This window comes from Apostichopus japonicus, chromosome 4, assembly GCF_037975245.1.
Source record: "Apostichopus japonicus isolate 1M-3 chromosome 4, ASM3797524v1, whole genome shotgun sequence".
NCBI lineage: Eukaryota > Metazoa > Echinodermata > Holothuroidea > Aspidochirotida > Stichopodidae > Apostichopus > Apostichopus japonicus.
Genome location: NC_092564.1, coordinates 12,168,960 through 12,195,188, shown reverse-complemented (window position 1 = coordinate 12,195,188; position 26,229 = coordinate 12,168,960). Strand labels below are relative to the sequence as shown.

Genomic DNA, 26,229 nt, shown 5'->3' with positions numbered 1-26,229 from the left:
TATTTTTCGATAGGGTTTGGGCAATAGGGATTCTACAGTGTTGCTTTATACCCAAAATTGCAATTATGGAATTTCTGATTTTATTTGAAACTAACGTTGCTGTTACTTGTGATTGTTTCCCTGTATTGAACTATTGATGGTACTGCGTTTAGTCCTGAAGCAGGTACAATCACTCTCCAGTGTAAATATTCTCCATGCATGCTGTATGGATGTGTGGTGGTATTTCCAGAATGGTTATTGAGGACTCATCACTTGCATGGCTTTTACAGAGACTTAGCTTGCAGTAAACAACTTACGTACTGTTTGGTTGAAACAAGCATTGGAGCTACTGTGATAGTACATGAACTTGTAAACAAGACATAAAGAGCAGAAATCTTTTTGGTCATATGCCGGCAATCTAATATTATTTAAGTTAAACTGTTTTAAAATTAATTGTTAGTGAGCACTTAGTTTTCTGCTCACATCTTATTTCAAGTTACTATTGCATTCATGCTCTGGTGTCGAACAGTTTCATTTAAACAGCTGAAAGGTTCCAACATTAGTCTAGTATTTGTAAAACAAACACAACTTCTAGCACCTTGAAACCTGAATAGTGTCCCTTGTGATAACTTTCAAGTGTCCCTTATTCGAAATAAAAATAATCCCGCTTCTGGATTGGTAGTAGAGAGTGCCCGGTTGATTTTATGTTTTTAAATGTTGTTAAAAACTTAAAACTTGTATTGAAAAAGTGTACTATCATGTTATAATACAATGTTCAAATACTGAGATTTGTGATATTGAAAGCATCTGAATTTACTTCAAATACCAGAAAGTTTTGATGTTTGCCCTTTAAAATCTTTTAAGTGACATGTCCCGTTGCCTCTTTTATTTTGTGCCCCACCACTGCTGTACATACCAAACATACCAAAATGCATACATATACTGTGTCTGTGGGGCAGTACTATTTCAGAACCTGGTGATACAGTAGGCAATTTCTGTGTCTTATTCGACCTGTGAAAACACAATCAGCTACTTTTGACAATTGATGTTAAATCTCACAAGGAAACTTGATGGAATTTATAAATTGTTACCCTTTAATGGGCTGCAAGCAAAGCAAAACTGAACAAAAATTACATTTGTGGGGGCACAAAGTTTTCTACTTAAGCCTCAGATGCCGTTGGTGACCTACTCTTAAAAAGATCTGTTAACAGTACTTAGTTTCATTTGAATACATCCAAAATATGTGAGATACATGTTTTGCATGGACTGGCTAAAATGTGTAAAAAGATGCATTTTGTTGTAAATGCAGAGCTGAAATCTGTAAAACTGTAAAACTGAAATGAACGTGTACATGTTGTTACACTTTGTATTGTGTAGGCATTACAGTATATCGACTGGGCTGATTGGTACAGTACATTAGTAACGCACACTCAATCAGAACCCTACTACAGTAACCCTTGCCCCTGGACTAAATATCAGGTTACTGTAGATTTGTAAACAGGTTCTAGAGCATGCTGCACAACTGTGTACATATCAAGTGATCAAATCACTGTTGTGTACAGTATACTGTATACTGATTGGACATGCAGCTGAAGGGATTTCCTACTGTACCAACTGAATTAAGTTAAATGGGGACAAATGTTCTTTCCTGAACATTATGTATCTATTTCCTTGGTAGCCCAGGTTATTAAATATATGAATTTACTACTGTATGAACTTACACGGTACAGTGGTAGGATATAATATGCAGTTATGAGTTCTTCAAATATAATTAATATCAGTAGTATCACAATGACACAGTCATTAAGTTCTAATATGTGTACTTACATTATTAATTGGTATTTGCAATGCTAGGTACAGTATGACGTACATTACTGCAGTACTTGTTCTGTAGTCCAACAATCAAGTCCCTTCTTCTTTTCAAACTACAGTGGTGTTAGTCAAAAGTTGACTCTGAAAACCCACAGTACTTAAATGTTAATGTAGTTGTGTGAATGTACACATGATGTACAGTATGTCTTTTAGAAATTTGTCAAATGGTCTTTGATGTCCAAGTTCTTAATTTTTAATTATTTCTGATACTCCATGAACTAGTAAATCCTTTAAAGGATAACTGTAGGCAGAATTGTAGTCACTATAGTCCAATAAAATAGAAACTTGCCTTCTAGCAGTGTTTCTATACTAATTTCAATTTTCAGGTTATTCACCTTTATGGTAAATCTTTGGAATATTCCTTAATTTAAAGGCTAATTTGATGATGCTGTTAGCCCAGGACTCAGTGCAGGCATGCCTTTAATGTATGTTAATGTTAACCCATTGTTTTAGAAACTCTACCTCAACCAAAAATTGTTCTGTTAAGTTCATAGTAACAACAGATCACCATCTGTTGACTTTTGACACCATTTGTCCTTGAAATAGTTATAACGCTTTATGTTTGAGGGCCATGAAACTCTTACTGAACAGTATGTTGTCCACTGAGTTGCATTTGAAGAACTGAGCTGTTGGAACAGTAGGTGTATTAAACTTCACAGTCCATTCACTTTAACTGATAAAATGGTAGTGGTTTAAACTTTAAAGGTCATTTGAAAGTAAATCCAAATTAAATGTACTTTGCTACTCGCTTACCTCTCTCCCCACAACCTTCAAAGAATGACTTTAGACAGACGTTACAGTCGTTCAGAGTTTTTTCGTAATCCAAAGTACACAACTAAACTTAATTAAGCAAATTTGATTGATTGATGTGTCTTTGATGAGAAGAATGATAATTTATCTCCAAACATAATAAGCAATAAAGAAATAAATTACACAATAAAATAAATAAAATAGTGAGTTTTTACCAGACTAGAACATAAACAACATTAATGTTATGTCTTCAGTCAGCCCTTACAATAAACTTGCATTGGTTTTATAGTGAGATACTTATTGTACACAGATGGAGACAATTTGATGCGACTTATTAAAATGATATGGAAGGGTTCCCAGCAGGATCCATTCTTATTTCTTTAATATTACACTGTATACTAAATTATTATTGTTTCCCACAATATTATACAGTATACAGTGTGGTATAAATCACCAAGAAGATCTACAATTCTGCTCTTTCATATTCTCCTTCAAACGGTTGCTAAATCCCAGTCGTCTAATATCTTACTAGAGGCTTTCTAATATTAACCGAGTTGGTGATGAGGATTGAAGCTGAACGCATCCGTCATACAGTAGCAATACCAAGGTCAATTGTTTGCTCTCTGTCAGTTTTGCAAGCAAGCTTTACAGCAGATTACAAGCTACGTAATGATCATAAGGGCTGACAATTGTAGCATCAGTTCTGCTAGATCAGTGGTTGGCTGCTTGTTGTGAATACAGTACAGTAGTAGCAGCTCCATGTGCAGATGTGCTGCCCTGTCAAGAAGGAGAGAGGTTCAGGATAGTTATTATCTCATCTCTTTACGTGTAATGTATAGGGACTGTAAGTCCAAGTTCAAACTTGGTGGGTAAGTGCTTAACCATGTAATCTCCCGTGCCTCCGGGATTGTCATGTCAAAAGTCAGAGGTCAAAGGTCAAGAAACCTTCAAATTGTTTTTTTTTCCATTTTCTGCTTGTCAACATGTAGGTAAAAGGCATTACACCACATGATATGTAGAGAAAGAGACAGAGTTTAAAGTAGGACAGATTTACTGTAGGTGTTTAGGGTCAAAGGTAAAATTGGCCTAAAAATAGTGTGAAAAAGTGTGTCGCGAACTTCTCCTAGACTGAAAGTCAGATTGACCTCAAACTTGGTGAGTAGCTGCCTGACCATGTAGACTCGAGCCTCTGTGATTGATGATGCCCAAGGCCAAGAAGCCCAAAACTTAGTTTTATCCATTTTCTGCTTTTCAACATGTAGGTAAAGGTATTAAACCACACGATATGTAGAGATTTGTGCGTAAAAATCAAATAATGGTGTCATGAACTCCTCTTAGACCGTAAGTCCGATCAAGTTCAAGCTTGGTGGGTAAAGTGCTTGCACTGCTTGACCATGTAAATCCTACGTTCATGATTGATAACATCAAAGGTCAAATACCCCCAAAATTCTCTCCTATACATAAGCTTGTATGAAATTTGTCCGCTGTTTTTCATTTGATTGTGCAATTTTCTGTTTTGTTGGTCAGTTCATACAGTAGTTTGTCTTAAATTTTGCTTTCAGTTAAAACTTAAACACACTCTGTACCTTTAATTTGTTTCAAAGTTCCTCTACTAATATGTGATGGTTGAATGGATTTGAAGTACTGCAATGTAAAAGATTCTCTTCCTCTTTTTTCCTCCCTCCCTCACAACAGGTTCAACTATCGGGCTACTCGCCATCTGGTCGCATCAAGTTTCCATGACTTTCTGAACTGGTTTGATGATCGAGCTTGGTATCCATTGGGAAGAATTGTGGGTGGGACAGTAAGTAGCAAATCTCCCTCTTCCATCATCTAATACTTACTGTAATTATGTATGCATGCATTTTAGTGCACAGTGCATAGTTGTTACTGATTACAGTACACTAGTGGTTCTTTCACTTTCCATTTCATTGAGATGTCAAAGTTACACTGTTCTGCGTCAAAAATGCAAAGTTTGGAAATCACATGAGACTTTCAAGTTTGCTTAAACTGTATGTACAGTATAGTGTAGTATAATGCTAAACAGATACTGTATGATATGTTCAGTGTTAAAGGTGTGTGTGTTTGTGGAGGGTGGGGGGGGGAGGGGGAAGAGACATGGTTTTTGGAGGGAGGATGGGCCTTGCCATGTAGGTGCTAGTTGGTAGACAATGCCATCAGTATTAAAGATTACATGTACGACATGACTACAAGTCAAGAGAATGGACTTCACTGTGATCAAGTTTTTATACAGTATATATATAGTAATGGTACAGAAATTTATATAGTAACTGTACAAATGGTCAAAGAGCTGCTGTAAACATGAAAAGAAACGTTAGCAGCGAATATTACCCTCCTCATTTTTGCAAATTCTGCTTGGAAGGAAGTGCATACTGTTTCTGACATATAGTATTGACATTTTGCATGGCAATTTAAAAAAAAAAAAATGTTTGTGTTAAAACAATGTTACTGAAAGGTGGGATACATAGAGTATATTAGTAACACTCAGTGTGTTTTGTTCTTTCTTGAACTATGACATATCAAAGCTGGCAAAAGTCACCTTTTAAGGGGTTAGTTTGACAGCAGTTTTTATGCTTCTTATTTTAAGCCAAAGAAGTCAGAAAGAAGTGCGTAGCTGTACAGTTTACATGTGGAAGTATGTGTGGTTAATTTGTTAACCGTGGGATGCTTGCAAAACAACTGTAACTTGATTCCCCTAGTCGACTCAACTACTTATTTATGTTCACTTAATTCCATGGCCACAAATTTATTTTCATTTTTACCATTGAACTAGAAACGTTGATGGTGGTAGGAGGATGACACAGTACTGAGCAGCACTTTGTAACTTCCTGTACAACTTATCCATCATTTACAGTAATTTGAATCGTTTGAACTGTACAGCACTGAGCAACCTCACAAGCGTGAATCGGTTTATCTGACAATGATGAGTGCAAACTGTGAAGCACTGTTGTAATGTGCTTAATCAGAGGTCTTGGTATTTCTTGCTGGCATCAGTTATATGCAACGCTCACAGGATCGGATCGGGATCATTTTGGCTTTTAAATTCAACAAGCGGTGGTAACGGTGGAGTTCAATAGCAGCACTCTCAAATATGTCAATATCTGTATCTGAAGCAGGTTACTAATTGGAGCATGTACTCTGGCTATTGGAGTCAAATGATTCACCATTTCCCACACAGTACTCTACTTGTCTCCTCAAAACCTCACCACAGTACTCTCGCTCTGCCCTGCCTAGATCTTGTTACTGTACCAACAGTATTGTAGCAATCTTCTCCAGTGGTAACCAGTGATTTGTGATCATTCAACTTGTGGGAAGTTGTAATTAACCTGACATTAAGGAGTAGTACAGGCACATAACATACATCAAGTAAGTCAATATTGGTAAGGGAGAGAAAGAATGGGGAGCTGATATTGAATGAGTAGTACACTGACACACACATCAAGTAAGTCAAGATTATCAGCTTAAAACTGGCAGTTCCTGTTTCCATGGTAGTGAGGTCAAAGTGTATGATCATCACTGTCTAGCATTAACATTCATGCATAAACATTATTGCCATATATAGTGCTCGTTATGATGTCATCACCATATTTGGCACATTTTTTTTCTATAATTTATTTTGCCCCCCCCCCACAGGTGTTTTATACATTAATACTATGTTGACATTGTTGCTTTTCCATAAACATTTCTGTATGTTCACTGTCTGTATCTAACTTTCTGGTAGGCTCAGTATTATAGCATTGCCATATGCAGTGGATACATGACAAATAACAGTAGCAAGGTACAGGAGCATGAAGCCATCATCCTGTACTTGGTGGTCTTCACACTGTCAGATCAACTACTACACAAAGTTACTAAAAAGAGGGTTTTAAACGATCTAACACTTTACCACAGACGTTGTACAGTAGCTAACATACTTTGCAAAATGCTGTTATTGCACGCAAATATTTCATGGTACAGTAGTCCGAGATGACCAATTTCTGGTTACCTGTAGACAACCACATTCAGTTGTGGAGGTGGTAAGAAGGACGACTAGCCGCGTACATCAAATTTCCATTAAACTATCGTAAATACTAAATACCCCCAAAAATGTAAAATGATAAATTGCTAGATCATGCCCAAAAGCTGAACATTGTTCTAATCACCAACCTACAGTATACATCTCTCCTACAGTGTGCAGTACATCCTACAGTGGTATATCAGTCAATGTTATTTTGCTACTTTTTTTTTGGACAACAAAATTTGCATAGAGACATGTAACTACAGTAAGTTGTAAGGCCAGAGAAAATCCTTAAAATTTGACCTACAGGTACCTACAGGTATTCCAGTTACTTTCTCCTCAATGCTTACACTCTATTGTACATGTGTATACTGTACAGTTAACATCACAAGTAGACAGTTTTTGCATTTGAAGAGATAGTTCTGCTTGTAAGCATCTTACTCTGCAAAGCAAGTGGTTACTACTGCAGGTCTTGAGAGGATACTGTCTCTACGCAACCTTGATGGTTGTTGCTACGGGCGCTTACCGTATTATCTACGTATGCAAGAAATAATGCGAGACGTGTTAATTGGTGTTATCAGCAGAAAAAAAAGAAGTTCAAAGGACATTGAGGGATTAACTGCAATCATGTGGCATAGCGTGTTGAGTTCCTAATTTATTTCTTTGTCTCGCTTTTTTATTTTGGGAGGCAATTCGCTAATGGCTCAGTCTTTGATTTCAACCTACAAACAGATTTCGCTATTTTACTTTGCAAAATGTGCTTAGTCACGGTTAGCGTCTAGAGGTTTGAAACTTAAAGGCCTATTCAAGATCACATAATTCAGCAATATATACAATTTATACTGTGGTGTGGGCTGCACATTTCTGAGATGAAATGAAATTACATGTTATTTGCTACTTCACAAATTTATAAAACACAACACACTCACACCTACAGTACTGTATATGTTTCACTCCGGTCACTATTCTTAATGTTTTCTGACAAAACTATTGATAACATATGGTTCAGTAGTACCTGTAGACTATAGTATGTGGTCCAAGTTCAGAATGCTCTAGTATACTCATTATCTTGTGTAAATAGGCTGTGGACTGTTTACTTTCTAGAAGCTGCTGGCTTCCCAGTGTATCTATTAACTTTAAGAAGAAATATACCCTGGGGATTTGCAGTAACCTCATTGTAGAGACTAATGTTCTTATACCCTCTGTGAAATAACTAGTCGCAATACATTTTTCCGAATTTCCAGAAATTTTCTAATTATTTTTTTTCACACTTACTGTGTTGGCGGCCATTATGTTAATTTCAATAATGAGGGCGCATCAAACATGATGTCAGCGAGCCACAACGTAAGTTAAACAATTCCCCTCTCTACTGTACATATGAATTGTACACTTGCTCTTGGAGATTGTTCGTAAGTTGATGCAAAATGCCGGGAGTGCCAAGCATTCGTGTTGCTTCTGTCGAAAAGAGAGTACTGCAAAACGGTATTCTCGAAGAAGAAAAGGTTTCTTTCTCCTTTAAGATAACAGTGTGATTGTGTGCATCAGAACAGAAGTTCATTGACTCTTCTGCAGTTTTTCTTTGTGCATCCATTAGATGTCAAGTAGCATTATGGGTTGTCTCTTTAGTGCAGAACTTCCTTGTGCTTGGAAAAGCCGCATCATCACTGCAGAGCTATGGTCAAAAGTTTTCTGGTAGGACTTATTAGAGAAAGTAGTTTTCCCTCAATGGGTACTGTACTACTGTATCCTCCCCTCCAATTTGGCCCGGGTTCCCTTTAGATAGACAAAGATATTGGTGGGAATCATTGCCATGTGGCTATAGAGCACCTTTACCCTCCAAGCCATGAGGATATAGATTCAGCTAGATTATAGGAGCAGATATGGATCCAAAGTTTGAAAGTAATCAAGAATGGTGGAGATAGTATACAGTATAACCTTGAGAATCTGAATCCACTTTTTCGGAATCCCATTTGAAGTGTAGAAATTGGGTATATCTGTATATAATATAATTTAATTGTTAATCTTGGACTGAAACTAACCATCCCTAGCCCCGGATTCTACCCTAGCGTGACAGTGCCTACCCAACAACGAATCTAATTTGGGTCGACCCAACAGATTTTCATTTATATTACCCTAGAGCTGTGCGTTTATATTGTACATTGTTGCATTTGTATGTGTGTGTGTGTGTTGGAAAGTGGCTTCCGGCTAGCAGCAAAACTGTAAGTTAAACCATTCCTTTCTTTTTCTGTAAAACTGGACTCCACAGTATCAATCCTCTCCTACCCATGTAAGAATAAACTATGCAATATTCATATTCTATGCTAAGAATATTGGACCTTTCAGATAAATATGAGTCAGTCTGTTTCTGTAGAAATCTAGTGCTTGGATATACTGTAATAAACTGTATACAGTAGTGTACTTAGCCGGCTACACACTGTTTCTTGTGACATTTTTGAAGTGTTCATCTGTCTTCCTACTGATGAGACACTGAGGATTATAACCTCCAATCGAACCCAGAAGGGTGGAACTTCCCTTAATACACTTGGTAGTATACAGATAATACATTAACAGTGGTTCACTTAAGTATACAGGTAGTACAATCAAGAGGATCATACTGGTTGAAAGAAGTTCAATATTTGAAATATGTACAGATATGTACAGACTACGCATGTACTTGATTGGCAAGCTATGGTACTGTCGTACTGCAGTACGAAGAGTACAATTTGGTAGGTCGGACATTTCTCAAGTCATGGACAGAGGGCTTCACATGTGATTCATGTCATGTTACTTCCATAACTCATGATGGTAAATGATTAAATAGTAATTTTTAAAAGATCATTTGTACCAGCAACAGGATATTTTGTTACAAAGCAAAAGTGATGTTCTTAATGTTACAGTACATTTGTTACAGTAGTATCAGGTTCAGGAAGAGTACTTAACAAATAAACTGAAAAAAGTGAAAGAGAAAATTTTCACTTGTAGATCTCAGCAAAGGAACCAGGTATGAAGATTGGATTAGAACGTTGTGTTTCTTTCTGTATAGTACTTGCTCTGTATTAAGTTATTTACTGAGTACTTGCTAAATCTTTGTCTTTGTTATCTCCTCTACAGTAAGTTAATTGATTTGGTGATAAGTCTGAACACCGAGGCAGTATCACTTGACCAATCATAAGTCACCTAAGAATGATCTTGACAAAATTCATTGGAAATCGGTTGAAAATTTGAAAAAATTCAGATTTCTTGTCAAGACTTCCATAAATTTGTGAATTATGCAGCTGGTAGTTTAATTCTGTTAGAAAACAACTCTTGAAACCATTTTCAAGTCTCTGTAAGCTAATGTTTAACCAGGGTTGTGAAAGCTTTTACTGTATCAGTTGTTTGCTTAGGAGAGTTGATGAGCTGTGAATGATGTCAGTGAATAAAGGAAAGAGTGTTCATAAAACCAAGGTGCTGCCGTGTACTTGATAAGTTGATAGTGAGTTACTAATTGAAACAATTTAATTTGTTCGTCTGCATTTGCTGTTAAGCTGGTGCAATTTCATTTTCATGGTTGCTTAGCAACGTACTGTAGAGTAGATCTAAGCTGGTATGTTAATAGCTCATCAAAGTGATTGAACAATTATTTGATCTGTCCATACAGTATGTACATGATCTGGATGAACTACTGTACACATACTACTGTGTAATCTGTACTTAGCTCTTTATGTTGCTGCCTCTCTTGGGCCGAGAAATGCTACATGCGATGGCCATATTAAAAAATATGTAATGTGTTCCTCTTCAACAGTTTCAGTCGTGAATGTAAATATGTAAATAGCACTCGTTTGATTCAGTATAATGTTAACATCCCTCCCCCAAAATTTTTTGTTCTCAACAGGTTTATCCTGGTTTAATGGTGACGTCTGGAGCCATCCATACTATTCTACACGCCCTACATATACCGGTACACATCAGGGATATTTGTGTGTTTTTGGCGCCTTTCTTCAGGTACGGTATGAACTACAGTTGACAGACCGATAAACTGTATCTTTCACTTTCTACAGTATACAGTTCTACTGTATCTACAGTGAATCATGCATGCATAATTGACTAGCTTTGCCATGTTGTTAAAACAGAGGTCATAGACCTTACATGTTGCATTGTTTAACTATTTTATACTGATGAGGTGAAGTGCTCTTCTCTTCCCTACCCTTCACACTACTTCATTCGTATTCATGTATGTTCCTACAAGTAGCTCTCAAACAATTGAATATAAACTCATATGATTAAGATTGTGGTTGGCTACTTTCTGTATCAGTTGTCAGAATTGGTAGATGGGCAAAGTGCAGTTGTGGAGTTGAGACAGATTTCCCAGATACACAATACTATTAAAAGAGTTAAAGGTTTGTGGTCAGTGAGATCTGGAATTCATCCAAACATTGTAGGAGTTGTAGAAAGTACTGTATATAGAGCCAGATTATATATGTCAGACTATGCATGTGACAAACCTTAAAAAGTTGACAATTTGCGCGGAAACCTTTCACACAATGTTCCAGTTTCCACGTTTTTTATCAGGCTTTGCCTTCCCAAATTGTTTCCCAATGGGGCAATGTAAAAAAGCAAACAGATCAAGACCAAACTGATGAACAGAATGATATAGATGGAATTTCCTCACATCTTTGTCGAAAGGACATTAACAAAGCTCTAGTTGTTGTTAAATCAGCAAACCCTTTCCATAGCTGCATTAGCATATATGTTAGTATCCATAGCAACCGATGGAATTTGCTGGTAGACAGACCTATCATTTCAAAATACGTCATTGGTCACAATCGACATGACACTTCCAACATCATACAACTAAACCCATTTCCGAGGCAAATGAATTTCCCATCTGTGATTATCTGGACCCTTTACCCTTCTTCATCCTAGTTGTGGCAGAAGAAAGTCAATTAAAGTGTCATTTGAAACTACTTTAATGTGCAAGTGATATGTAGTTTGTACTTTGAACAGTACATACAGTATATTCAGGAATAACAACAATTTCTGTAGTGGTAGAGAAAATGTGTGATATAACATATATATGGCTAAACTTTCGAATAAAAAAAAGAAGAAAAGGATTGTCTTTATCTTTAAGTCATGATAAATTCACAGTAAGGACACCATTGATACAATTTATTCATTACAGTAGATGTTTGTTGTAACTAGCTGAATGTGAGATGTTAAATAAGACTGCACTCTGCTCAGTTAGTTGAAGCAATGAGTCAGAGAACATTCTGTTATGTAGTGTATGGTACATTCATGTATGTACACACGATATCGTTACTGTACATAGGTAGTGAATGAGGATGTCATAATACTGACTTTGTACTTCAGGTTTAATGTCCAGCTCTGCTTTGGATGCCAAAACGTTTCGCTTAACCTGTCACTCCAACACCCCTTCCCTTCCACACATTGACACACACACATACATACCAACAACAACGAAATATCAAAGATGTAAAAGTAAACAAAGTTTTATCCAATACAAAATGAGAAAAAAAACTATATGAAAATATATAATAATATTGTAACCAGCAGACTAAACGTCTTATCTAGGCAGCAGTTCCTTTACTGTGAATGTAACAAGCTCACTACCATACTGTACATGTCATGTTGTGTATCACTGTATGAAAAGTACACTGCAATATTTTTAATACATTTCCTGTGCTACCAGAGTAAAATGCAAAGCTAGTTTTCTTGAGTCTGTACACACACACTCTCCCATCTGCCATCTCCCCCCACCTCCCATTTCCCCTCCCTCAGCCACTTGTTCACACAAAGTGATGGTGATGTCAGATGATGGTGATGATCGGTGATGATGATGATGATGAGCAAATCCATCAGTGGTTGATACATTACATGCAAAGCACCCTTCCTACTGGGCCTTGTGAAGAATACCACCTCATAAAATGACTGCAATATTTCATGTTTTTGAAAAAAATAAAATAAATAAAGTCTTCCTCTTGCCCACATGTATATATTTGACATGAACAGATTGATCACACCCACATCAGGAAGTACAGTACAGCACTACTCACTGTCTTTCATGCTCTGCCTGTACAGTACTACAGTACATTAGTCTGCAGTACATTTCAAACAGATGTTTATATAGGTTTACTTAAAATAGCAAGTACTTCAGACCCTCATCAACAACAGTACAGTAGAACAAAAGCAGTGGGAATTTTACAATGAGCTTCTCATCTGACCTTTTCAACACAGTCACTGTACGAAACTGTAGCATGTTTCACTGTACAGACACATTTATTTTAACATGCCAAGGGCTGAAAAATGAAACGGTAGGCTAAGGAAGGAGGAAATCTTATCTACCTTCTTTCTTTTCTCCATGTTGACTTTACTAGCATGACTCTTTGTTTCCTTAATGCATATACACAGTGAGGTTATTCTTGTACATGTGAAAGGTAACTAAGAAGAACAGTAGTAAAGATGTGAACAATTTTCAAACAGGATCAAAGTTTCCTATTAAATGTGCATTTATGGTGTCAATTGCAAAATGATGACATATTTAAAAGAGGACCTTCTGATGATACATGTACTGTGATATTGAATTCACATGTATCTTACCTATCTCCACTCAACTAATACACTCCATATAACCTTCAGCAGCCTTTTTTAACATGTAGTGTTCTTTTTTTACCCAGACCCTTCATTTCCCCAATTTCCTACCCTTCCCGTCCCTTGTCAACTGTGTTAATCCTATTTTGCCAACTCCCCACCCTCCACATTGACCAGGGTTTTGATAAGAGAGCACACCGCTTCAGTAACTAGTCACTTTATGTCAGTCCGAGTCAATGACGGAAGACTTAACACCTTTCATCTACAGTAGTTTTCTAATCCGTCATCTTTTCTTCGTATTCCTTTTTCCCTTCTAAAGTGGTCTGACAGCTATAGCAGGGTTTGCCCTTACCAGAGAATTATGGGATACCAGTGCAGGATTAATGGCTGCTTGCTTTCTTGCCATAGGTGAGTTTGGATGGATCATTCCATGTTTGAGGCATCCTATCACAAAACTTTACATGTTCATGTTACCCTTGATGACATAGTTTATTGAAAGCATTGAAGTGTTTGAGAATCAGCCGATGCCAAACAGTGTGTTGAACTTCATTTTATAGCACACACATATGTAACTGTGATTTTATCAAATTAAATTCAGAAACAAAACTTGGAAATTTCACATCTAATGAATGAAATTAGGTAGAAAACCTCATTGTTTAAACTTGAAACAAGACATTGCATTAAAGAATGAAACATTAAAGTAAATAAACAATGATATGTTTAGCTAACATGTGCTATCAACAGTGTACAGTACATACATATACAGTCAAAGGAACATTGTCATGAAAGCTTGTTAAACATTTGCATATTAGTTGGCATTCTAAAGTTAAATATTGACTTGCATGGAAGTCCTTCATATTAGTAGTCTTTCTGCTTACAATGATAAATATCAAATTTAAATATGTATCTCTTTCATTGAAGCATGTATGTATACCCTAACTGTTGGTGCTATTCACTAGTCCCACGTCAGGGAATATTTTAATTTGTCCAATATCACATCGCCAAATGGTCAAATTCTATACAAGTCCAGAGATGAAGTTAGCACATTATTTATGCAGCAACCATAGCATTTTATACTGGTACACAAAATATGAACACTAAATTAATGATTAAATTAATTGTTGTCTTTACAACATGATGAGCATCTACCTTTTAAACTTTTGTAAAGTTGACACTAATTTATGAGAAGAGTTCCTGCCTTTTCCTAAATTTCTAACGAAGACCTGGTACAAACGCACCATTGATGATTCTGCTCTACCTCTGCGTATCAGTGATCAATCATCATCTTGATGATGATCTTATCAATTGTTACCCATTGCCCTTGGAAATGTTTCGGTGTTGAAAGTAGCTCATCTGCGTGCTACGTATGCAGGCCAAATAATTTATTATTCTACAGCTCTCCATTTCTCGTCGATTGTGGTGAAAACAAAAATCGATAGATGATCAATTGCTCTCTTTTGTGATATAGATCTTCCTTTCAGTCTTTGAACTAGATCATTTAAGATGTCAATTATCTCTCCGTATGTATTGTATGTATTTGGCATTCTTCATGTTGCCAGTTGTCATGGATATTTAAGGTATTATTGGTAAAAGGTCTTGACATTGAAACTTGAAATACAGATCTATTGAAACAAGCTAGTCCCCTCATAAAATTTTTAAATGGGCTACAACAGCTTTGTGACATTTCCAGCACTTTTGAAAGTGAGAAATGTTTCACAACTGTTTTAAAACCGAAACTTTGTATTAGACTAAAAGCTGCTTTGTTCTTTGAAGTTTATCTGAAACTTGTTGGAAAGCTGTTGATTTTTGAACCTGTCATAAACTTGAAGGGGAAAATTTTTTGGGTGGAAAATGAAATTGCGTGGTTTCATTCTTCATCCACCGATGCTCTTCTGCAGATTTGAGCATGCAACAAACACATAAGCTCTGTTTGATAACCTCTGCATTTTCTGCCTCTCTTACAGTTCCGGGTTACATTTCACGTTCCGTGGCAGGATCGTATGATAATGAAGGCATTGCTATCTTTGCCCTTCTCTTTACATATTACTTATGGGTGAGTATAGAGTAGTCTACCATAAACAAAAACAAAGATGTTAAGTGATTTAAATACTTCAACAACACAAGTTTGTAATCTGGCTTTGGGTTAAATCCATGAAAATGAACAGAGAAATGGAGAATAAAAAGGAGTTTTTTTTTGATACAGTAAAAAGGAGTTTTTTTTTGTAGTAGTAGTTTGATCAAATCTTTTTTATTAGCACTCACAAGTTGTTTAAGTATTTTGTGTTGTAGCTCTTAAAAGAGATGTAATGATTTAATATAACACTAGTTGTATTCCAATGAACAGTTGTTGGGACGTGGAGTTTGCATCCTTTATGATTAAATTGACCAAACTTAACTAGATTTTGGTGTAAATAGGCTATAGTCTCAAAAAGTTATCTGTTACATTTAGACCATTGAAATCACGTCTGGAATGAAGCTTAGCCATACAATTTGCAGATGACACATATTTTTTCATTTTAAAATTCGCTACAGTAATAAACGGCTCACTCAATGGGATATATTACACAATTGTTACTTTTTAAGATCTTTCGTTTAGAAGGAGGGTTGTCTGGTGACTTTATTAAGGTGGTCTATGAAGATAGAGGTATGCAGTTAATTCCTGCTGTAACATGGTTTTATCAGAGTGACACAAATTCACAACACAACTCAATATCCAGCTAGAAGTATGAATGTATGTATATTAGATCCTCTTGCAAGCAGGAACTCGCGAAGAAGCCTCATTGGCTTATCAAAGCCGCAAGCTGACCGAAGTCAGTCTCTTAGATAAATATTTAACGTCCAAGATTATGAATTTTCAACAACTCTGTAACTAGACAACATACAGTACATTAATCTTGGAGTGACTCGAACTCGGGACCTTTTGATTGAAAGGCACCGGCGTTAACCACTGAGCTAACACTCCATTTATGTGTGAATATTTCATGGTTGGGTCAGAGTAAGTTACAACACAAACTTAAACTCAGCTGTAAGGTAATGCAGTAGCAAAATGCAATAGAAGACATATCAATGTTTTAATTGATTATCCCACATTCGTGTTACAGCACAGAATTCCTTACCTTGACATTCAATTTTGGTCACAGAGCTTTCTCAGCCTGGGATCTATCTTCCTGGTTTAAAGTGACTCCGTCTGGTTCTCAATACCTTACTCTAGGTTTTGATGGCTCAAATCCAAGTATTGCCCAAGATAGACAGTAGCAGTGAATTTCAAGTCAACTTCTATTGTTTTTTTCTTACTTCATAGAGTGTCCTCAAAGATAATTATTTTACCTTTCCTCCATGTCTATGCTGTTGCACACAGCTATTGAAATTGTGATTTGAGTAGAGTAGAATTCAATTGTTACTGTATATGTGTTTTAGGTGCAGTAATAATAATGCTGACATTTTACATTCACTGGATTTATTTCACGTCCATGTTTCAATTTTTTTGTTCTTTGCAGATTAAAGCGGTAAAACGTGGTTCGGTAGCATGGGCCGCAGGAACAGCTTTGTCATATTTTTACATGGTGAGTTTGAGGAAATAGTGGATATCGTTCCACGGCTACAGAAGTAGTCTACAGTCACGACGTAAAATTAGCCTCGTCCATGTTTTGTCATCGCTTACTTCCTTGATGTACTAAACTATTAAAACTATTAAAATGAAAGCCTTGCATCTACACGGCTTCAAAATATTTATTGCCTCCTTGAGTTGACGTATTTATATATTGAGTTGAAGTTAAACCATCCGTGTTTCGTCAGCAAGCTTTTTCGAGCTTGACATTACTTTCATTAGTAAATAAAGATGGTTGGTTAACGGACTTGGTGATGTCACATTGATGATGTATTTACTATTTTTTTTTCATTCCACCAGGTATCAGCTTGGGGTGGCTATGTTTTCATTATTAATTTGATACCCTTACACGTCTGTGTCCTACTCCTGATGGGCAGGTACTCCCAACGGATTTATGTCGGTGAGGACAACTTTTGTGATCTGTTCCATGTATTGTATCATCAGTATTACTGCATTTTTGGGTTAGGTTGTAACTTTACACCATTCTGACCAATTCATAAATATATTGGATGTCCCTCAATCTGACTGAGAGGTCAGTGTGGTTACAACTATTTAAATGTTCCTAAACCAGCTATTTGTTAGAGGATGACTTTTAGGTAGAACTTTTATAGTCTTGATATGTCATTGCAACAAGAGAAAAACAAACCAAAATATTTGAGTATAACATGTGTTTCTATAGTTTTTTCACTTTTCAAGATGTTCTGCTTTTAAAGTATGCTAATTCTCTGGAATGCTGAATTGATATTGTTGTCGGCTCCTAAGGGCAGGCCTAAATGTTTAATAATGTTAGTCCATTGCTTTATAGATCCTAAATAAATTAATCAAAATGTTTTTTTTTTAACTTTGTATAAATGACAGAGCAGTCTTGGATGACATTTTCTACCATCACCACTATAATAGTATAACTAGTTCCCATGAGAGGTACAGTAGTTGGGAAAGGGGGGGGGGGGTAAGGGTGGGGCAGTCTATTGGATAAACTGAAAGATTTTCATATCTGGTCACAGTTGTTAAAGATGTAGATGTTTGCAAGACCTACAGTATATAATGATGACTGGTCTTTTCTGTTTCCACAGCATTTTGTACGTTTTTCATTCTGGGCACACTGTTGTCGATGCAGATTCCATTTGTGGGATTTCAGCCTGTAAGGACAAGTGAACACATGGCAGCTGCAGGTAAGATCAGTCAGTCTGTGCTCTGATGGGGGGTACACAGGGGGTGGGGGGTGGGGGTGTGAAGGGCCAGCTGGATGATGGGAAATGGTATAGGGAAGGGCAAGACTAAATATTCTTCATTCATGATTGCTTCAACTAGAAGTATCTTGCTGCATTACAGTATATAAATGTCTTCTCACTTTTCTCCATACTTGCTCAAACTACTCGAGCAAACTTCTGCATGAACGTTACCTTTATCAACCTATAAGATTCAGTTAGTCTGTAAGTCAGCTGCAACAGGTAATGATCCTAATAATCACTTGGTCCTCAAATTCTGATATATAAAAAGTTGGCTAGGCTACCAACCAATTCCGATATGTAACGGTGACAAGATTGGATCTGTATGAAACGTTAGAGTTTATTTCCAGAGCAAACAGTGTGTGTGATTTTTATGAAACTGCAGACTAAAGAAGATTGTTCTTCAAATCCTGGCTCCCCCCTCAGCCCCCCCCCCCCAGCCCCCCAGCCCCCCCCAGCCTCCAACTGTGGACATGGTGCCTTCTAAACATTTCCAGTATCATGCAGCACACTAACAATGATTAAGATGTTCACAGCTTTGTGCAGTGATGCACATAAAATGACTGATACTGACTTAGCAACAAAATAGTTAAATTGTTTAGAAACCGTATTTTATGGACACAGTTTCTGAAAAGAAACTAGTTTCATATCCAACCGGTGATAATTACTAAATGACTTGTAAAAATCCAAAATAATTGCCCATTAAGCGACATTCCAAAACCAGGAAGTGTTTCTCTACACGGCAGTGTACTTTTAGACTTATGGAAAAGAACTGTCTGATTCTGACGACAAACATTGCCAGTGTTGCAATCATGTGACCACAATTCCAGAAGGTGTTCAGTTGACATTAATGGTTCGTCTGCAATGAATCATCCAAACGTACAAACAGCGGGACAAACTTAAGGTTGCTGCTACAGGCGTATCACACTTGATGGAACTTTTACATTACAATGAGAAATGTCAAAGCCCTGTCTGACCACTAATAGCAAGCTAGATAGCGACGTATGGTTGGAGGCATGTGATCATGTGATGTCACATCATCATGATCACTCATGTGATGTCACATCACCATGATCACATGGTTACCGTTTCTATGTAAGGAGACTGGGGTTGAGAGTCAATCAAGTTGTTTGGTTTTTGTACCAAGGTTTTACCTTTGGTGACTTTCCTTAAAAAATATGACAAACTTAAACCATCACACAATTAATATTTAATCTTGTACTATATATTTAACCAGTACACTGGTCCTATTTTTTGTACCTCCCCCTTACACCCCACATGCCCCTCCAGAACCCTAACCAGAGAAGATAAGTAAAAAGAAAAAAAATTGTCTTGAGATAGTAGCTATGGCAATACTTGCAGATTTGTCTTCTGTCTTGCAAGATTTTAACAGAAGCAGATTAACATCCGTGCGTGCTCTAATTCTTTTCCGGCCTTGATTATCATTAATCTTTAATCTTGATGGTGAGTTATCGGGCGATAGTGGAACAGTTTCCTGTACGATGGTGAAAACTGCTAATGAAAATTTAATGAATCTGCACAGATTGCTGAATGACAAAGCCACGTTTTTGAGCAGTTGGGCAGATTCATCGACAGGTTTAAGTTGAAACGTTTTGGAGGGGAAGAGAATCGTGACAATTTAAAAATCAAGCCAAGCAAACATTGCTATCGAAATATATCGGGAAATATACATTGTTTGATGGATTCTACTGAAGATGGAGGAGTACTGATGTCTACTGTATTTCTGTCCTCGTCTGATTCACAAATGCTTTCCTCTTTGGGGTAAAAGACAGATAATTCCTTTCGGTTAAAGCTGGGAAATTATGCTGTAGAAGGAAAAGCCAGTTGTGGTGTGATTCTCTACAAGCAGTCCTAAACCATGTGATTTTTTTCCTTCCTTGGAAATTTAATTGCTCTATTTTGTGGCGTAGGGTTGATTATGACACTTATTTGTTTACTATGAATGTGGTTAAAAAGGTGGTTAAAGTGAGTTATGAAGTATTAAAACATCTAGAACCAACATCAGTGTTGGAAATACTCTGGAAATAAATCATAATGTGCTCTAAAAGTAGGTACGGAGAGGCGTAAACTTAAACAAGACAGCAAGAATGAGATAATATGCTCGACAGAAGAAAGATAAAGATATGTTGTAAATAGCTTGGGAAGCTGGTAAAGATAAATAGTGCTGGGGGGGGGGGTAGTTATTTCTTAAATGCAGATTTTTATTTTATAGTTCAGCATATCACATTCATTTCAAATCAACTTGACTTTGAAATATTTCTCTTTGTCTTAGCATTGCTTCATATAGTTTTTCAGATTGTTCTTACAAAGGACTTTTTATTTTTCCTAAAGATTTGAAGTTTGAACCTACTGTATTACAGATTCAACATACCTTTCTTTATTGCCCTTAACTAATGCTTTAGATTTCTTTGTTATCTGCTTCTGTTGTGGATTATTGGATCGTGTAAAATTAACTTCTCTGGAAAATGATGAAACTACTTCTTATAAATCTTAAATGATCTAGGTGGAAAGAGAATGAGAGAATCACCTTTATTAAGCATTTCATTAATAGTCAGTCACATTAAAAGCACTTTTCTATAAATGTTCACTGATCGTGGAGGGACAAAAATGCAAATAAGAATAGTGCTCTAGATCAAGGGTTTACTGTGTGTGCCTAGTTCAACCAACATACAATGACATGGCTCGATCAAATCATCTCGAAGTTTCTTTTTCTTTTCATTTCTAGTTTCTAAATATAAAATGTAAAATCATTGAAGAAGAACAAAGCAACCAAAATTCTGAAAGCTTTTGTGTCCTTTAGTATATATGTCAAATGTTAATTATCAGAAATGTTAAGAACCATCAGAAAGAAACAATCTTGTGAAATGGCCTTTTGGAGTGGGGGGAGAAGGGCATAGAGTGGGAGGGAGGGGTAAAGATTTACTGTAACAGGATCCAAACAAGACCAAGAGATAGGTTTCTACTGTTGTGCCTACACTGTACAGGGGCAGCAGGCGCAACAGTACAAATAGAACATACAGCTGTAGTAACAGAAGTAGCTTGTAAGCTGCTGGGGTGGGGGGGGGGGTATGTTTAAGAGTTAAGCAGAGTTAAGTTGTTTCCATGGTTTACATCTACTGTAGCATACACTCATGAGATCTTACAATCATACATTGTGCCCAAGATCTTGTGCAGTATCTATGCCCTTTCAAAATGACTTCTGAAACTTCATCTCAGAAGACGATGCTGTCCCTTCCGAAATGAACTAGATGGAATGAGAATGACCAAGAATCACCTTTAGCAAGCACTGCTTCCAATGTTTACAGTCTTAAAATGAGTTGACTGGGGTTGAGAGTAGATCAAGTTGATGGTTTTCGTGCCTTGATATCTTGAGTGAATTTTGGGTAGAGTGAATGTAGAATTGAGTAACAAAACCTATTGAATGGGTTTAGATTGGTATGTTGTTCTCCTTTTAAATATCAATTTATACATACTGGGCAGGATGTCTCTCGTGCTACTGCATATTCCAAAGCAGGTTTTGTTGCCAATTAAGTTATTGAGACGAATGAAGATGTTTCAAAGTAAACCCTATATTCATCTGCAAGAATCTTGAATTTTATTTTCTTGTCAAATTCCTCTGCGCAGTTCTTTCAGATCTTGTTTTCTGTTGTCTCTACAGGGACGTTTGTTCTCTTGCAAGCCTATGCCTTCCTAAAGTACGTCCAAGACTACCTAACCAAGCAGGAGTTTCGTTCCCTATTCTTCTTTGGAGTAACGGGTGCAGCGGGGGCAGTGTTCCTGGGCGTGGTTTTTCTCACTTACGCAGGTAATCAGCATTTCCTCTTCTTGTTCCTTTACAGAGATGAAGCTATCTGTTTTGCATCGATTTATAAATTGATGATATGAAATAAGATTTGTTCATTCTGTTTCTGATTTTTAATTATCTGTTGTTTTGTAGACAATCAACAGTATCACACTAGAAATCACTTTAGGATACTTTTTCTTTTAATATTGTAGACGAAGGTTTAAGGAAGGGGGAGGGGGAGGGGTGGGAATGGGGGTGGTAAAGGAGGAAGAAGAAGAGAAGATTCATCTGCTAATGTCAAATGTGTTTATGTAAAGTAGACAATGTAACATGCACAAGATGTAACCTTGTCATTCTGGATGCAATCAAGTAATTTACCTAAAACGGAATGAAAACTACAGGTGTGATAAACTAGTGAATTTTATATCACATGAGTAACTAAAAGTTTGATCTGTAATTATAATATCTTGTTTTTCAAACAAGAGAGAGGAGCAATATATTATTGCCTTGAACAGAATCCATTTTTTTGTGTCAGTCTGTTTTTTCCATTTTGCTAAAAAGAAATTAATGGAAAAAAAAGTGGTTCTGTGTTTGGAGAACAAGTTATATATTTTTTGGCAATCATGACAAGTCAACTCACGTTTTGAAATAGTTAGATTATGAAACAGATATTCTTACATCTTCTGTATCTTCTTCCGATCAGGGTACGTTGCACCTTGGAGTGGCAGGTTCTACTCTCTGTACGACACAGGGTAAGTCAACTTTAAAAGTCTAAATACGTGTTTGCTGATGAATTTCTGGAAAACAAACTTCCGAAGTAGATTCTTAGTTTCTTATTCTAAATGCACTCTGACCAGGTGTTCTTAATGGAGAAAAGCTGTCGCAATCGAAAGAAAGAAACTTATTTTCTGTTGCCCTTATGGCGCAAACGATTTTACGGTATAATCACTGCGACCGCCCATGTCAGCATGTTCATTACACAAATGTAAACAAAATAGTCTACAGATGCAGCCTATCAGGATTTAAGCAGTCCTACTCCTACTTCTATCCACTTTTTACAATTCCATGGAGGAAACGTCTGAAAAAACCTGTTTATTCATTGCAATGGAAGGAAATGACACAATTTCGCAAGCTTCATCGCCTACAAGCCTAGGCCTAACGGTTGTAAACAAAGAAGAGATATTTGATTGGCGCATGATCTGTTGGGCATATTTTGATAGAAGTTTGTAGAATCTACGGACTCGTTAATAAATCTGGAAAATTTTATTCAGCTCAACAGTTTTAACGACAGATAACTCAATAGAAATAATGAATATTGATATGAAAATTGCATAGAACTGTGTCATTTAGTTATGGCAAACACGTACTGAGACTTTAAGTTGCCATTGTTTCTATGCAAATGATCCTAATCTGCTGATCGTGAATAAATATGTGCTATTAGGGATGCTGGTCAGAATCCACATAGCTTGCATACCCCACAGCCCACACTTCCAAAAACTGGGTCGCAAAGCTTTTATTGTGGGTTTTCAGTTGCATAGTGGAAAATTAAAAAAACAGTTCCATTGGTTCCCAATCCCGTTTTTCAGATGGAATCTGATAATAAGCTTCGCGACTTTCACACATGGTGATTTATTTTCAAATTTTTGATTTGGTGTTGAATGCTAACTTCAGACTGTGTGTAATCAATTGCAATCAAATCAGTTGAATGTGTAGTTCTAATAAACACAATTACCGGGGTGTGTCTATCTACTGTTTGGATGACTCTAGACCCTAGAAATTCATGGTTCACGGCTGGCCTAGTGAAAATCACAACTTGAGTCTCCAAGGAAAAGTACTTTTGGAAGCTGGGCTTCTGAGGGAAACCCTCTGAAGGAAACCCTCAGTGGTTTGGCTTAGATACCCACACAAATTCATATATGATCTCATCAAGTGACGATAAAGTGACAAGAAATTTCTGCGGTTTGTACTCTCTCTAACAAACAAACAAATCACTGGTAGTCATATGCTGCAAATAACGATTAGATTGAGGAACCTGTGCAGCACTGGACTAGTTAATCTGATGTCAGGATTGCTAGATTAAAGGACTTGTTCAAATCTCATTCTCTAGATGCATCATTTCTATTTTAATTCTAATCCATTTCAGACAGGCTACAGACAGCTGCTTTAAACTTCATGGGAACTGTATATCTGAAAGTGGTGCTTGTTGCACTGCCATTCTAGTCATTAATTTGTAAACCCTTTTCGAATACTAATTATTCATTCATCTGTTGTTATATTTTGACAGCTACGCTAAAATTCACATCCCTATCATCGCCTCTGTGTCCGAGCATCAGCCGACTACGTGGGCTTCCTTCTTCTTTGACCTCCACATGCTCTCCTGCTCATTTCCAGCTGGCCTGTGGTTTGTGATTAAAGACATCAACGACGAAAGAGTCTTCAGTAAGTATTTATGAATAATATATAATGTTCAAACTATATGGAATATTTCATCTGTTTTACTGGAGACAAATCAACTTATTTCTGTATGTATGAAACTTGTGATGAATCTGTGAATTTTGGCAGCTATTCAAGTGAATAAAATTGTGAGTTTTTTTTTCTCTCTTTGGAGTAACTTTCATTAACCGGGGATTGAAGTTGTCAGACACTAATAAATCTTTGTTAAAACACCCCGTTATATTTCTGCTACCCTTCTCTAGTCCATCTTGAACAGAGTGACTATTTTGGTGTTAGACAAAGGTCAGTTACGGTGGGTATGGTTCAAAATGTGTAAAAACGATATCTCAAGAAGCCAGCATCGGAAGGGTTTATACTTGGCATATAAGTGCTCCATATTGATGGCAAGTTGTTTATTCATTGCACTTTGGAGGTTACGAGTGTCCTGAAAAATAGTCAAACTTTTTGCTGCAGCTTTTTTTTGTGGTACATGTTTGGAATGGTGCTTGAAAAACAACAACCTGATGCAAGGATTCAGTGGTGTGGGGGCATGGTTGGGGGGGGGGGAGTGAACATGTTGTGACTATGATTGACAGATAAAAGACAATTTTGTAGATCTAAAAAGTAAAGTGACCCTTTATGCAGGTTTGTATTTTGGTTTGATTCAATCCTCAAAGCAATAACTGTGTCTTTACTTGGCTCCTCACTTACCTGTCTTCCCATAACAAGTGCACTCTGGCTTTACTACATCTAGGGTGAACTGGTCACCTTTGACACTGATCTCTCCAGTTGACAGGTCACCTCCATTCAACCTACCCCCTCAGTCTACCACCCAGAGTGTCTAGTTGTGTACTGTGTAGAGCTGTCGAGATCTTTATGTATCTTGGCTGTCGGTAACCAGCCTTCTGTATTTTCAGGCGTCATAATCCAGTAATGAACTGCTCCTGAGCCTCTCTGCTGCTAACATTCTTTGCTACTTAACTGTGCTCCTCACTTACCTGTCTCTGCACTTCTGGCTCTACTACGTCTAGGGTGAACTGGTAACCTTTGACACTGATCTCTCCAGTTGACAGGTCACCTCCATACAACCTACCCCTCATACTACCACCCAGAGTGTCTAGTTGTGTACTGTGTAGAGCTGTCGAGATCTTTGTGTATCTTGGCTGTCGGTAACCAGCCTTCTGTATTTTCAGGCGTCATAAATCCAGTGGAGAACTGCTCCTGAGCCTCTCTGCTGCTGCTAACATGCTTTGTTACTTAAAGGCATGGAAGACTCGCCCAATACCGCGTGCGGCCATCTGAAAAAGTTAACTTTCTGTTGCTTGCAAGTGACGTTTTGTTCGTGTCACTACAAAATGCAGACAGTAATTAAACGTGATACCTTGTTATCTTTAGCTGGACCTGAGATGTCCATCGCTGTATCATTAGTACTATGCTGTGGGTATCGACGGCAGCTGTTATGTACTGACTGTACACTAGTGTCTAATTACCGATGGTAGCAAGCTGTGTGTGTATTTTCTGGGATCAATGGTGGTGTCTAACACTTCTGTTACACCTCATTCGAAACTAGGTCAGATTACTGGCATTAGACCTTTCTTTTTGTGCAAGTCTTCACACCCTTTAATACATATATGTTTTGTGTCTCTCCTTTTCAGTTATTCTCTATGCCATGAGTGCAGCATACTTTGCCGGTGTAATGGTCAGGTTGATGCTGACTCTCACCCCAGTGGTCTGCATCCTGGCGTCCATCTGCCTCTCCAAGACCCTCAATGAATATCTGGTAGACGACACACCCAAGAAGGAGAAGGAACAAGGAGAAGGGGAGGAGATTGAGGAGGAAACAGAGAAGAAGGGTAGAAAGCTTTACGATAAGGTAAGACCAACCTCTGTCCAGCCGTCAAGAGAAGTATTCTAAGGACTTCACTGTGATTTACAGTTACAAGTGAAA

The 26,229-nt window shown here is 37.2% G+C and overlaps 1 protein-coding gene across 1 annotated transcript in view; it reads left to right on the top strand.

The window, feature by feature from the left end:
• LOC139966468 (dolichyl-diphosphooligosaccharide--protein glycosyltransferase subunit STT3B-like) overlaps window positions 1–26,229 on the top strand; it is a 46,698-nt gene that overhangs the window by 1,155 nt on the left and 19,314 nt on the right. Inside the window, exons 2-12 of the mRNA XM_071969491.1 lie at window positions 4,297–4,405; window positions 10,494–10,603; window positions 13,527–13,615; window positions 15,172–15,260; window positions 16,705–16,770; window positions 17,115–17,214; window positions 17,888–17,986; window positions 21,723–21,869; window positions 22,552–22,600; window positions 24,133–24,287; window positions 25,937–26,154. Of these exons, the coding sequence (XP_071825592.1) occupies window positions 4,297–4,405; window positions 10,494–10,603; window positions 13,527–13,615; window positions 15,172–15,260; window positions 16,705–16,770; window positions 17,115–17,214; window positions 17,888–17,986; window positions 21,723–21,869; window positions 22,552–22,600; window positions 24,133–24,287; window positions 25,937–26,154 (1,231 nt within the window). The remainder of the gene's footprint in view (window positions 1–4,296; window positions 4,406–10,493; window positions 10,604–13,526; window positions 13,616–15,171; window positions 15,261–16,704; window positions 16,771–17,114; window positions 17,215–17,887; window positions 17,987–21,722; window positions 21,870–22,551; window positions 22,601–24,132; window positions 24,288–25,936; window positions 26,155–26,229) is intronic.